The 15,868-nt window shown below is 42.5% G+C and overlaps 1 protein-coding gene across 1 annotated transcript in view; it reads right to left on the reverse strand.

Moving 5' to 3' along the window:
- Positions 1-1,200: 1,200 nt before the first annotated feature.
- Positions 1,201-15,868, reverse strand: part of App (amyloid beta precursor protein) — a 219,551-nt gene continuing 204,883 nt past the window's right edge. Inside the window, 3 exon segments of the mRNA XM_052741067.1 lie at positions 1,201-2,193; positions 9,270-9,416; positions 12,333-12,433. Of these exon segments, the coding sequence (XP_052597027.1) occupies positions 2,092-2,193; positions 9,270-9,416; positions 12,333-12,433 (350 nt within the window). The 3' untranslated portion in view covers positions 1,201-2,091.

A 15,868-nucleotide genomic window follows, 5' to 3' on the forward strand; every position in this document is an offset into this window, starting at 1 on the left:
CCCAGAACACAGTGGAGAGAGCAGACTTCCCAGCAAGTCGTCCACTGAAACTCATAAGTGCATTGCCGTACGTATAACACACTCAGCATAAAACAAATGTTAAAAAAAATAGTTGATAGATCAGTGGTTTGGAACTTGCTTTCTTAAGAGATGTTTGGCAGGATCTGGACACTTGATTTTTCTTTCCCCGTTGGAGAATGTCTTCTGGACACCTTTCGCTGTGTTACTTTTTGAGATAGGCTCTCACTCTATTGTCTAGGCAGGCCTTGGTCTCTTGCCTCCCACCCAAGTACTGGAACCACAGGCATGTGAGATGTTGTATAACTCAGGAGACATTTCTGGTTGGATTTAGGTAGGTGCTGGTAAATATCCTACAATGCTCAGACCCCCATGAATGAGAACGACTCCCCACAAAATGTGGGTAGTGCCTAGGTCCAGACCTTGCTATAGAGGTAGCTACCAGTTGCTTTAAGTATTATTTCTAGGATATAACTTACCTAGAATATAGGGAGCCCTGGATTCAAATCCTAGCACCCCACATATGGGACATGACGGTACATGCTATAGTCCTAGCACTTGGAAGGTGGAGGGAGGATAACCAGGAGTTTAAGGCTATCCTTAGCTACACGAGTTAGAGGCTAGATTGGGGTACTTGAGATCCTACCTTGAAATTAAAAAAAAAAAAAAAGGTTTATTTCTCTTCAACTTTTCTCTTTGTTTTTGTGTCTCACATTTGGAACATAAGGACCAAGATGATGTAGCACAGCCTTTTAAAACAGTAAACACTGTCAATTAGGCCTGTGAAAGATTGTACCAGCACTAAGAGCTGTGTTCCCCATAATTTCCTCTTCAGACTCGCACTTAGGTGTGAATGGCCATATGAGATGGATTCTCTGTCTAGATTACTCAGACATCAGCTCTTACCATCGAACCACACCAGTACAATGGCGCCCCTCCAACCACTGTTTATTCACAGGAAAACACTACTTTATACAAACTAGAGGACTAGGAATGCTTAGAGGAGTTGTCTCAGGGTGCCCTCTCTACACCCTTCTTTTCCACCTTGTTTTCATTGTCTTTCAGCATCGTTGAAGTGTTTAAACTGGATAATTACAATGGAGCTTGCCTTTCTCTCCTACCCCACATCACTTTTACCACTCAATGTCCACAATCACCATTCAAAAAAAAAAAAGTCTTGCCTGGAGTTATTTTATTTAATTTATTTATGTAATACAGTGTAGAAAGCTATCATGGCATAAGCAATGATTCTGTACAATCATCCTGCAGAAAATTATTTTTGGAGAATTCTTGGTAATTTGAGACCAGCAGAACACTCCCTCCCCCCACCCGTAAAAGTGCTTACGATGAACAGGGATTTTTTTTTGTTTTTGTTTTTATCAAAGATCCAAAGATACATGGACAAAAAAGAAAAAAGGTTCAAATTCTCAATGCCTAGTGTGTGCACATAAAACAGGCACAAAGAAATCAATGAGGATCCTCGTATCCTATGCCACAGAGAGAGCAGAAGCAGCAATCTGTACAGTAAAATGCGATCATGGAAGAAAAGTTTCTAAATCATTCGGAATACTTAAAAACGTTTAAAATGCATAGTGATCAGGGAAAGAATACTTAGACAAGAGAAGCAGCTAAACGCCCACGTTCACATGAAGCATCCCCCATCGATTTTTTTAAAGCATATTTCAAGTAGGAGTTAATTGGGTCACAAACCACAAGAATAATATACAACGGGCGAAGGGGCTATGTATGTGATAAATAATCAGGAGAGAATCTATTCATGCACTAGTTTGATACAGCTAATTTTTTTTTCTTTTTACAGTACACAAAACCCATGAATAATGTAGTGTAGAGACCAGAATGTAAAGAGAGAAAGAGAATACATTACTGATTTGTATATTAATTCAAGTTCAGGCATCTACTCGTGTTACAGCATGGCTGTCCAAAGGCGAAGCTGAGTAAATAATGAAACGGAAGGGCTTGTTTCTTTCCACATTATTTTATAAATGAACACCGATGGGTAGTGAAGCAATGGTTTCGCTGTCCAAGTTCGGAGGCTGCTGCTGTGGCAGTGGTCTAGTTCTGCATCTGCTCAAAGAACTTGTAAGTTGGATTCTCATATCCATTCTGCTGCATCTTGGAGAGGTGGCGCTCCTCCGGGGTCACGGCAGCGTCAACCTTAGAAAGCAGGGACGAGACTCGAGTTTAAAATACACCAACACTTTAAGGAGCATGGTACTACTGCTAGGCAATAAAAGAGACACAGGGTGCAGTACTTTTATTTTGCCCAAAGTGCATGACATCCATGGTTTTTATCATCTTTATCCCCCAACTTCTGACACTACACAGCAGAGCCAATGACTTATGCCGATGCTGCATCTAGCCACTAGGTGGTGCTGAAAATCTTGATGTACTCAAGTTTGCATGGGGAGGGGGAAGGCATTGGCTGAAACAAACAGCTAACACTGAAGACATGGGGTGGTAAGCGCACGGTGAGTGACAGATCTGTGCAAAATATACTACTCAGATCTCTGGGATTTCAAGTATCTTCTTATTTCAATATGCTTTTATATTTGTAGAAATGTTAAGGAGAGTTCTGAGAACCTATTATTAAAGTAATAACATATGTATAAAAGGGGAGTATCATCTGACATGAAAAAGGAAAGCTATGTAGAGACATGCTGACTTATATATTATATATTACATATTTTATATATGTCTGTCTGTCTAATATACTTACACATATATAATTTGCAATACTGGGAGTTGGATTCAGGGCTAGAGCTGCATCCATAGCACAGACACACAGACACACACGCCCCTGAACCCCAAGATACCTAGGAACTACAGCCAGCTAAACCACCACAGGGAGTCTGTTCCTACTTCGGGGTTCACCTGTGAGATCAGGTCAGCATTATAAACACACGCTCCCTCAGCCATTGTCACACAGAGCCACGCAGGCTGACAGTCTCTGAAGACCGTCCGTGCAGGGCACTTATCTCTTTATGGCAGCTAATGGCTGTTCTTGTTTCTATATTTGCACTACCTCTCCAGTGAGAAGGGGAGGTGCTTGCTTAAGTCTGCCGAATTAATAAGAGCTCAGCCTCTGCAAAACCACTGAAAGATGAAGAGAGTCTGTTCAGATGCACACAGAATAAAACATGTCTTCCACAGAAAAAGTTCAGGTGTATTCTAGGGGCTGTACTTCAAAGGGATCTTTCTTATTCTGCTCAGGACTGAAATGACCTTGCAACCTCAGTCGGACCCCATTTCCCGTTGCTGAGCATTGTTTTCTTCTCTGATACTGTCAATGTGGCACAGTTCGGACCCCTGCTGTCTCACGGCAGTGGTGGCTCCGAAACTCTAATGCGGGGGGGGGGGGGGGGGGGGGGGGGGGGGGGGGGGGGGGGGGGGGGGGAGGGGACGACGGGACACGACACGACGGGGGACGACCCAGAGTACATGGTGTCAGTGTTGAGCTACCAGGTGTATGGATGGACTGATATAGATAGGTCAGGACTAGTCCCACCTAAGAAGTAACTCAGGGGGAGAGCCTTGTAGATATGAATTCCTTCATAGCCATTGTGTGACCTTCCTTCAGCTGACTGTCCCCGACTCCTCCCATCTTCAGGAGGTGGTATCTGGATGGGGGATGGGAGCGGTTCCCATCTTCCCTCCCACCAGAGCTGCCTGCAGTCCTGTCCCCAGGTTATTCCAGTGATGGGTCTGGGCGTTCCTCCTGGAACAAGTGCTACCTAAGAGCCAGCACTCAGACGATCCTGATCAAATGGTTGCCCAGCATCACGGCCCTTTGGGACAAACACACAGGTGTTTTTCTCATCTCCTGTTTCCTGTGATCTGCACTGTTGTCAACAAATGAGGTCACCTTGATTTAATTGGCAATTGTCTAATTGGCCACAGGCTTGCAAGTTAAAACACCTTCTCTCCACAGATTAACTCCCAAAGTGAGAACATTCAGTCATTCTCCTAGTCGGCTTGCTAGGGATAGGGACCAGCCTGTGTGCAATCATGTGCCATCTGAACTTGGGCATCCCCTCCCACTCCTTGTGTTAACCCATAATTGAGATTCTAAATAAGGGAATTAAAAAAAAAAATCTTGCTTCAGAGATCAAATATGAAGCTGCTGCTTCTTCGTATAGAAACAGCTGTGGGTTAGAATATATACCTGGAGGAGCAGCAGCAACACTCACCCTACCTGTCAACAGTCGTTTGCCTTTTCCAAGAACAGCTTCCAACTCCAAAACAGATGCGCAAAGGGGACCCTACCAGAGACCAAGGCTCAGAGCCGGCTCAGTCCTGGCATCTCAATTCCCTGACTTTTCCTGGTTTGCTTCACAGCTAATCCTTGAAGCCCTTTGCTGCTGGGAAGCGGAAGTGCTCACAGGTTCCTGCCAAGGGGCAGCTTGGCCCTCAGTATTTACAGGACTAGGAGCTTCTGAAAGGATTGCTTTTACAAATGGCACCTGAGGAGAGGAGTCTAAATGCCATCTTTTAATCCCCAATCCTCTTGGATGCTGGAAGTGAATATTCATGTCTGCAGAGAAACCTCCAGCTAAAGAAAGAGCAAGGGCGAACCTTCCTCATAGCAAGGGCCCTCAGTCCCCTCCTTACTGTCAAAGCTACCACGGGAACTGTGCCAATTCCTCTATGACCAGGTGTGGCGTGGACATCCTAATACTATTTCCCTCAACGCCGTGCTGGGGCAGCTTGAGCCAGTGGTGGTAGAGTTCTAGAAGAAATGATGGGACAGCATGGGATGGGGGACAGAATCTACTCTTCCAGGGGAAGGAACATCCCCTCGTTAGAGGAGAAAACACAGGCATCCCATTAATGACTGTGCTCTCCTCTGAATTCTGGACTGAACAACAGAGGGACTGATCTGCAGTGGGCCTGGCTTTAGGTAGAGGACTTTGTCTTTAGGACACCCAAGCCTTCACACAGCACAGCATGTGACTTCAGTGGCCACTGGGGATGATGAACTGTAAACAGCTGAAGATACTCAGCCCAGACATCTTTAAGAAGTAAAACTGAAGTGCTGAGGATTGAACCCAGGGCATGCCAGGCAACCACTCCATCGCTGACCCAAACTTCCTCCCCTCACAGTCCCCAAGAGGACTCACACTATTTCTTTCTTTCTTTTTCTTTTTTCTTTTTGGTTTTTCCAAGACAGGGTTTCTCTGTGTAACAGCTCCGACTGTCCTGAACTCGCTTTGTAGACCAGGCTGGCCTTGAACTCAGAGATCCTCCTGCCTCTGCCTCCCGAGAGCTGGGATTAAAGGTGTGCACCACCACACCTGGCTGAGGACTCTTACACTCTTGCCACGCCGCTTTCCTACTCTCTCCATCCCTCCCAGTGCTGATTTTCTGCTCAACCCCGGGCATGCTCAGTTTTGTAATTATGATTCCATCTCTGTGTAGGCACTTAGCTACATTCATAGCCAATGTTAAGTGACTCTGGAAGTGGGCTCAGGACCTCCTTGCTTAGCCCCCCTCTCCCCCTTTTTTTCTGGTTTTTCGAGACAGGGTTTCTCTGTGTAGCTTTGCGCCTTTCCTGGATCTTGCTCTGTAGACCAGGCTGGCCTCAAACTCACAGAGATCAGCCTGGCTCTGCTTCCCGAGTGCTGGGATAAAAGGCGTGCGCCACCACCACCGCCCAGCTGCTTAGCCCTTTATAATCCTCTTGGATGCTCTCCTTTCCCTTCCAGTTCCTCCTCTTGCTGTTGTCTGGAAGCCATCCATAAACCAGAAGTTACTTCTTATCTAACCTTAAGTCTCTCTGACTGATCTGGCACACCAGGTTAGTGGCGACCTGTGCACCCATCTTCCCAGGAGGAAAGGACCTCTAAGGCCATGCTTTTATGATGTCATCAGTATGACAACACATTCCTCAAGAGAAAGGTCATATGCCATGATTCCATGAAAAGCTAAATAAACAATTTCCTTATTTGGGTCATTAGGGAAATAACTGGGGGTCTGGAGGCAGGGAGAGTGTAGTGTCTTCATCAGAGCCGGGAAAGGCAGATTTCCTTTTCATCCTACAATAAAGAGATGGTGCGGCTTCATCTTATTGAAGGTGAAGTGTCTCTCTGGAGTACTGAAGGTCTACAGTACATACAATGTTTTCAACATCCCTGTCAATGAACATCAATGTGGAACCTTCTAAAACAGGAGCAGAGGTGGGTAACGGAGGTGGCACAAGGGTGCTCTGCCACTAGCAACAGACTGAAATTGCAGGCATATTCAGGAAGCAGTATACGCGAGGGTCATGACGTCATGATTAGTGTCAGCTACCAAATCAGGAAGCATAGCTGGCAGAATGAATCTCTGGTGTCAGGCTCAGCAAACCATTAAGTCAATATTTATTTCTTATTTTTTTTAAAAAACTAAAGCCAACTGCTCATTTCTGATGGCTATCTACTGTATCCATTAGAAACACTAGGCTTGTCTGCATGTCCACATTTCCCTCCACGATTTTCCTAGGCTTGTTATCTCTGTGACCCACGGGAGTCTTTCATTATAAGAACAAGAGCTATTCTGGAGACACATGCTCCCATCATGCCCTGGTCGTGTGAAATACAATGATGTTGTCTTGAGTTACCAAGACACTGGATCCATTCATTACTCCCTTTTGTTCTTACTGAGGCAGGTCTACTCATTCATGAAGGACATCAGCCAGAGCTGGGAATAATGCAATTTCCACATGTAGGGTTCCTTCAGCATACACAGAAGATTGGCTCCAAAACCAAAGATGAAGGATGAAGATGGAAGATGAAGTTCCCAACCTAATAAAGCAGGGTATTTGCATATAACCTACACATTCTCCTGTATTCTTCAAGCACCTCGAGATGACTGACTTATAATTCTGAATACAATCTAAATGCAAATAGTTGTTATAGCGATTATTTAGGGAATAAGCTATTTACGCTCAGATGCATTCTTTTCCCTAAATAATTTTGCTCTGTGATTGGTTCAAGCTGCGGCTGTGGAGGCACTGAGTGTGAGCAGTGACCCTGAGTCAGGCAGGGGAAGATCACAAACATCCCACAGCAGTGAGCGTGTCTCACGACTGATACCCCAGGCTGAGCAGCAGCTCTTGGTGGCCGAGTGCTACCACTTCAGCTAAATGACACCTCCCCAAAGGCAGGGGGTGGGGACAACACTACCCGTTAGTTCTGTTTCAACCCTCAGGTCAAATGCAGACTCAATACAGAGCTGGACATCTTCCAGACAGGAAACCCCTGTTGGACAGAGATACCAATTGAAGACCATTTAAACAGAATTCTACTAATGAAATTGAAAGGAGTTTTTGAATCATTCACATATGCAAACAGGGGACCAAAGTAACAAACTAGATTTCATTAGAAACAAGAGAAAGATGCATTGGAAATAATGTTTTACAGTGTTTGAATAACAAAAACTTAGGAACACTATAGAAACAGCAAAACCCAAAGTTGGTATCTGTGTGCGCGCGCACGTGTCTCTCTCTGTGTGTGTGTGTGTGTGTGTGTGTGTGTGTGTGCACGTGTACATGTTGTTGTGTGTGTATATGTGCAAAGGCCAGAGGTTGAGGTCAGGTATATTCCTCAAGGCTCTCCACTGTATTTTTTGAGACAGGGTTTCTTGCTGAACCTGGAACTCGTTGATTCCAGCAATCGTTCAGGTTCACTTTTCTCTGTCTCCCCAGGGCTGGCGTGGCTGTGCCTTCCTTCCTTCCTTCCTTCCTTCCTTCCTTCCTTCCTTCCTTCCTTCCTTTCTTTCTTTTTTGATGTTATAGATCCAAAAACAGGTTCTTATATTTGTGAGGTAAACACTTTACTGCCTGAGTATGTCTCCAGACCCTGAGTTACTGCTTTTCTTGAAAAATGTATATTCATCCTCTAGTTTGTGAAATCGTTCTTTCTCCTCTTGCTACCACAGTTTCCCGAGTCTCATCCAAAACACTGGTCTTTAGTATATCCACATCAACAGAGACAGGAAGGTAAAACCCACAACACTCCCCTTGAACAAGCTGTGGAGATGCCAAGGACCGACGAAAGTGAGATTTCTGGCTTTCCCTCATTTGAGTTTGTTAAATGATCCCCACCCTCGTATAATGACCGATGGCTTGGAGTACTTTCTCTGGGATTAGCGAGACACCTAACACTGGCCTCTGATAGAAAGCAATGAGTGGTATGGGGGTGGGAGGGGACAGGGACTATTTTAAGTTTGACCCTGTGCAGATCTTTTTATTTGATTCACTTTTCTCTCATCTACAAAATAAGATCAGTTTGGCCACAAAGCTCTTTCAGTTCTAGGACACTTGCACTACTAACTCACCATCTAAAAGTTATACACACAGGGAGGCTTTAAGAGTTCTCCATCACCACAAGTGTACTTTAAATTCATAGAAAGATCTTATTTGTAAACTTCCCCCTTTCGCTCTTTCCCCCCACCTCCGGAGTGGGAGGAGTGGCATTTGAAGCCTGTACTTGTTGATGACGTCACACCGACGTCTGTGCTCAGCACCTTGGTTGGCTGTGCTGCAGGCAGAAAGACGGTAAGCCTGGCACGTTTGCGGTGCGGGGGCCTTGTGTGTGCACTCTTTCGAGTTCCAGTGCTTCTTCACTCGCACTGTGAAGTGAAGATTTTTGTTCAGATGGACATTCAGATGGCAATGCTCTGAACATCAGTGGCAGTCATGCATGTCTCACTGAGCTATTTGCTGCAATGTCATTTCTAACAAGCCATTAATAGTAAGAGTCATTACTGAAAATTAGTAATGACTAATTAGTAAAATTATAATTACCTGGTTCTACTCAGAGGCCAGATTACTTATGGGCCCAAACAAAAACAAACAAAAACCAGGAATGAATGTCTAGGTTTATTATTTTTTTTGAAAAAGCAAACACCCACCCATTTTCATTTCTGACTTCTGATACTGTTTTCATTATTTAAGGAAAAGTGTACTTTTTTTCCCCCCTCAAAGTTGAGCATTATAACTAATCTTATTTTGGTTAATTTCAATATAAATTGTAAGTTAAAGTAACAACACAAAATGTTAGTGAGCACTCATTAAATTCACAGTAACCTGGAATGGATAAAAACCACAGTAAGAAAAGAGCTGTACCCTGAGCACCATGGAGGGAACACTGTTTTTCTCCCAGGAGTTCCTTAGGCCAATGCTCAGTATGTTTCCCTGCCTGTACGTCCTTCCTTTTACTCACCCTTGCAGACAAGCCTCCCAGTCTACCTACCTCCACCACGCCATGATGGATGGATGTGTACTGCTTCTTCTTCAGCATCACCAAGGTGATGACAATCACTGTTGCTATGACAACGCCGCCCACCATCAGTCCAATGATGGCACCTTTGTTTGAACCCACATCTTCTGCAAAGAACACCTTGAAAACAAGCCAAGGAAAAGGACTGTAAGTGCAGGAGACATCAGAAGTAGAAGAGTTTCCGCGGACCCTCTGCCAATGCTCAGTAAGGGTGAGTTGGCGGGTCCCTACCAATGAGCACCCTACTCTCCAGAGCAATGAGCAAAACATGGCCTCCTAGGTTCTGAGAAGTCAATTTTACCAGTATGTCTCAAAACAGAAGACTGCAGGCACCTGAAGTCCTTTGACAGATAAACATTTGGTAAAAACCATAGAGATGCCCATCATAGTTCTGGACACAGGTGAGTACTTTCCTGTCCATAGCAGGTAGCTCTGCCTTAGCTTGTTTTCAAACCTATATGTTTCCATTTCCTTGAAGGGGCATGTTCTCTCTATATATCAATAAACACTCTTAAACACAGGAGTTAATCAGAGGGAAAAGGACCACCCAGTTACCTACTTCATAGCACAATAATTCGGTCAGATTCAGTTAACCATGAAACCATGCACACTCTACCTTAAAAGCACCATGTTTTTGAAGGGAAGTAGTAGGCAAAGAGGATCTCAGAGTTACAAACAGCTCATACTCTATTATGTTGTCTCTAGAAACCAAAATTGATTGCTTTACTCTGGCTGTTTATATTAAACACAAAAAGAATTCTGAGTCCATCTCAAAGAAGAAATTTATTCACTGTGATAAATTCTCTGCAGATATATATATATATATCTCCTCTCTGCTCTTTACAAAAGCAAACCATTATTTTTTCAGCTGTGTCTACTTAGGTGGAATAACAGATAGAATGCACTTTAATCATCTTGTTATATAAGAGACAATTTTATGGTGGATAAAAAAAGCGCCACTGTGGCGGTGGGGGGGGGGGGGGCGACAGCTATTCCTAACCATATACCACACTCATTATGTAAGTCAGTGAAAACAGTTCCCTCAATAATTCTTTCAGTGTGGCTTCAAGACAGGGGAATGACCGATTTTCATCGTCGCTAAATTTATCATGGTTACAATTTGCAAAGATGAAGTAAACTAGAGCGGCTAAAAAATTTCTAAGCGGATGTTCCTCCCGGTGCATCCGAAACAGAATTAGAAATTGGTTCGTAATTAATCCCCTTGCTAACCAAATATGCTAACTCAACATATTTATTAAAGGAAATCATTAATTAGCTAATGATACTACAGTGAAGTAATCAGGAATAAATGTAAGTCTGGACATACCCCTACGTCTTTAAGGAAATACTGTAATTCTGTAATATTCAGTGCACTAATTATAGTACATTATCTTATCAACTAGCACAGTAGAGGGAGCTGATGCCCCTAATTGCTGCCGCTGCCATTAGTCACTGCCGCATTACGGGAGCTCGTGTAATTACCGAGAAGGGCGTCGATGACACCAGCTCAGAAGAATGTGATTTTGTACATTCATCTTCGGCCCTCTGTCCAACTCCCGGCCTGCTGCAGCTACCTCGGTGTTGTTTTTAAACCTTCCGGCTTCAGCCGAATCAGGAGCACCTCCGATTTCACAACAACTGACACAGCAATAAACTTGCCAGTGAAAACTACGCTTCAGAAGGCTGGGTGCTTTCTATTTTTATTTTTTTTTCCTGACAAAAATTAATGCAAATTTGAATTCCAAGCCAGCTTTGGATTTGCTACAATAATTCAGAGATGAGAAGCCAAACAATAAAGGCTTTTTCTTTTTGGAGCTTCGTACTAGGATCTGCAGACTTTATTTATAAACACTGGAAAGACATTTAGAACCCATAAAGGAATCAGACGGCAGGCACACATACTCCATCTAACAGCAGTGCTGGGGTACTTATCAAGTATCACATTTTATTACCATTTTTTGTTCACCACTGAATGAAATGAGAAAACTGTCTTCTTGACCTAAGTCCTTTAATGTGGTAAGTGATAACATGGAAGGAACTCTTAACAATCTGGGATTCGCTTCGTTATGGAATATCTGAGTTTTTGGTAAAGAATGATATAATCCCTGCCTACCTATAAAGAAGACACTTGCTTTTCTATTCATTCCAATTCTAACATGAGGAAGAAAAACGTCATCGTCTTAAATGAAATGGCTGTCTTCTTTGCCCAAGGTTTTTGATGGCAGACACTCAAGTGGAGAGGAAGAGTCATGGTCACCTCTTGCCTCTACCCACCTTCACAGGGTCCCCACTCTTTCCCTTGTAAGACATATGAAACGTTGGGAGCTGGGGAAGGGGTCTGAAGGAGGAGTAGACGGGATGGATAGAGGGATGAAAGGTCCTCCTTGCAGATGGGAAGTTAAGCAAACACCCTAAAGAAAGGTTCCAAAGAAACATGTACTATTGCCGTGTTTGAGATTCTGATTCTTCAAATAAAACTGTAATAGATGGAGAATAGTTACGACCAGAAGGATTTAAAAAATCTGGAGTCTGTAATTTTTGTATTTACATAAGGAAGTTGGGACCAAATCTAAGCAAAATTCACTGATACTTCCTACATACAGTTTATACCTAGCCTAAATAGAGTTTTATTTATATGACTTTTCGAAAGCTCATGGCGTCAAGTTTCTTGTTTGTGGTATCCTGCCGAGGGTCAGGAAGTAACTTCTGGAGCTTTCTATTTTGGATATTTGGATTAGATATGTTCAACCTCGAAAACCCCTTTTCCTAGAAAGCACAGTGCATGCACCTTGGCTGATGTGGTTGCGACACTGAAATTAGTTACACTTTTAAGTCCTACCTGGGCTCAGCTGCTTCTGGTCAGAAAGAACTACACACAGAGGGCATCATTTACTTTTCTCCATATCTTTGTGATGATCTAGGCAAGCATTTTGTTTTCAGCTTTCCCCTCCCAGTTTTGGCACAGGACGAGCCAAGTGTTACCATGTCATTTGGGCAGACACACAGTCGTGGGGAGAGGTAAATTATTTTGCATACCAGTTTTTGATGACGAACTTCAAATCCTGAATCGTGTCCGAACTCTGCGTCCATCTTCACTTCAGAGATCTCTTCCGTCTTGATATTTGTCAACCCAGAACCTGCATCAAACACAAAGTACATATGACCATCAACTAGTTTTACCTCTAACCAGCAACATGTGACAAAGGTTGCCAAAAATCTCCTTTCTAGGCCAGATCTTTTAGAAAAATAGATTAAGGAGTTTCTTCAAGAAAAATGACATCCTAGACTTAAATCATTAACCACTGCCTATCAAGCAAAAAGACTAAAGAAAGCTGAACATAATGCTTCTAAGGCCAAACACATGCTATAATTAAAAAGGAGAAGGAAGGAAGGAAGGAAGGAAAAACTCAATGCTGGTTGGGATGCTGGGTTAAATGTGTACCTAAGACATGTTGACGTGATTTTAGTGGCTTATTGTTTATTATGTGTGCATTTCTATGGGCTGTCATTTACTTCAGAGGAAAAAAATGCAAAGCTTTGAAAATGAACATTCATGATCTGGGAGAACAAAACGGTTACTTTGGAGTTTTGTTCTAATTACAAATAAATTATGTTCATGTTTCTATGTACAGTGAGTATGCACTGTCAGTCACAGAACCTGTTTACCTAAGCATCCCAGCTCTCTAGTGACACACACCACGTGGAATTGCTTCCTCTGCCTACTGTAGAGCAGGAGCACACAATGTGCAAGATGCTTCTTTGGGACTAACAGAATTTATTACCTAATTCTTCCTTCTCTACACATGGATGCACGATTCTTGGGCCAACTGCTAAAGTATGCCGTGATTCAAATAATAATTCGAGGTTTAAAACTAAAATGTAAATATGTTTTAGAAATTAAAGTGAAAAGATGTTCCATTTCTGTTTAGCACGTATATAATTTATAAGACGTTCTGTTCTACACACTTAGCAATACCATTACAAAGAGATTAACAAAGTAATAGAATTATGGAATAAATCAATAGGAAAATATCTCTTGGGGTCACAAAACTGGATTGTTAGGCCTGGAGAATGTTAGGGATAGGGTATAATGGAAGGGTAGCTTACTAAATCAAGTGAAGAGCCTGCTAATGTGTTTTCTCATTGTCTTTCAGAGGTCTAATTTTCCCTGGAAACATTCCAGGAAGAGTTAAGTAGCTATGATAGTCACTATGCCCAGAAATCAGCATCATTATTGTTGTGGCTTGTGGGTAACATTATATTCTAAAAGTTACAACATGCTGGCTTTTCAGATGAGAAAGAGAAGAAATCAGTCTCTTCAGCATGATGATGTAACAATGGGGGTTGGGGGTGGGTAGGAGTAAGCCAAACCTCACACCCTGGCTTTATTTGTTTTGGTGTGACAAGAGTGATTATTCAAAAGCAGTGGCATAGGGCAATCCTGGGAAAGGGTGTCTAAGTCTGGAAAGTGTAAAGATGCAATTTGGTAAAGTAGAATCAAATGTGTGGTGGTTTCATAAAATGTGGCTATGGAGTTTTCAGAACATGAGGGCAACATAGGGATGCATTAATTCAGTGTAGACAACACAGGGAGGTTTTAATCCAATGTAGACAACACAGAGGTGTAATAATTCAATGCAGACAACCCAGGGATGTAATAATCTAATGTAGACAACACAGGGAGGTATTAACCCAACAGACAACACAGGGAGGTATTAATCCAATGTAGACAACACAGGGATGTAATAATCCAATGCAGACAACCCAGGGATGTAATAATCCAATGTAGACAACACAGGGAGGTATTAATCCAATGTAGACAACACAGGGAGGTATTAATCCAATGCAGACAACACAGGGATGTAATAATCCAATGTAGACAACACAAGGAGGTTTTAATCCAATGCAGACAACACAGAATTCATTTCTCTAAATACTTGGCAGACTCATTACAAGCACAAAAGTACAGATAGACCCTACACAGCTCCTCAGACATTTCAAGCAAGTACCACGTTCATAAACACGGCTTAGCTAGATTCTTCCTCATGTTCGGTGTATACATCCTTTCTCCTCGGTGGCTACCTTCTGAAGGATACGGGTCTTACAAGGACCAGCCCAGGACACGTTCTCATCTTTATGGAACTGTTTTCTTCCTCGCTACCCCATGTGCTTTAAACCTTACACTCCCCTCTTTCTGGAAAGCTCATTTCCAGAGAGTTCTCTGGAAACACACCCCGATTCAGTCCTCTCTGTTCTCATCACAAACATCTTTGTGTGCCCTCATGTATCTCTGTCTTCTATATGCAAAGTGTGTTTTTGCCATTACATTTCAGGCTCCTGGGAGCAGGGACCTTATCATTTATTCTTTCTGAGTCTCCACATTATTTACTACATTGGTCTCTCAATGGAATAATTCCACTAATGTTACAGCGAAGACTTTAGATGGCTTTCCCTGACATGTAGAATGCCAAGAGCTCTTTTCTTAAAACAGATCACTTCTGCTTGCCAGTGTTTGAAAATGTCTTTTACATCTTAGGTTAAAATAAATAAAGTGAAAAAGTTACTGGCTGGTGGCATGTGTTAGTTCCCCATTATTTCAATAGGAACAAATACATTCTTATATACAATACAGGAATTTAATAAAATCAGCCTCAATTTTATGTTTATATATGAAAAATATGTCATCTTTTAAAAATAAAATGAATAGTACCATTTAAAAAAGTCTTGGAGATAAGACTAGCTTGAGCTAGTTTTAGCTGTGGTAAGAACCATTCTGGTCCCTGCCTTGGGTTTCACCAGCTGGCTGAGCAGAATGGGAATGCCAATTGTTGGCTCCCTGGAGATTTACTAACTGACACTGGTTTTAAGGAGGGCATTAGGAGAGCCCAAACAGTGTACAACGTACTATAATTCAGGTCCCTTTAAAAGCACCCAGACAGGAGGTTCAAAAGATCAATGAGATCAACTGTGAGTGTTACTCCACAGTTCCTGCTCATGTGCTGAATCACAGCCTGGGGTCATGAGGACGCCATAAGAAGGGCTCTCAAAGTCTACCCAGGACCATGGCTGGCAGTAGCCAAGGCTAGAGACTTTATTGGCAAGAAAAGGAGCAGGGCCATATCTGGTCTTGCTAGGGATATATCTAAAACAGGAAAAAAAAATTGATCTCCCTTTATTGATGTTCCCAAAGAAGGTTAACAATGGGCTTGACTATTTTATAAGATGTGGGTGTAAAAAAAGTAAATATGGGAAGGTATGTGCTATTTGGAAAAAAAATCTCTCCAGAATATATAGATTTTTCAATTTACCAACGTTCTTCTTTCTGATTAACTTTGTTGGCCACTACCAGTGGGGTGAGGCTGTACATAGTGTAGATACAGGCATGTTCTATGACTCTCGTAGAATGGCCTTATTCTTATAGAGAACAGGGGGTCAAAACACATTTTTTTTTTTCATCTTGGGAAACTGTATAAAAAGAAGTATCTATTTTGATAGTGAAGAAATTTGTAATATAAAAAACAAAGGGCTTCTATGCAAAATTATGCATATACATCTGTTCTGTTGTATTATTT

Source organism: Peromyscus californicus, unplaced genomic scaffold (assembly GCF_007827085.1).
Source record: "Peromyscus californicus insignis strain IS unplaced genomic scaffold, ASM782708v3 Scaffold_16__1_contigs__length_79575227, whole genome shotgun sequence".
Classification (NCBI taxonomy): Eukaryota; Metazoa; Chordata; class Mammalia; order Rodentia; family Cricetidae; genus Peromyscus; species Peromyscus californicus.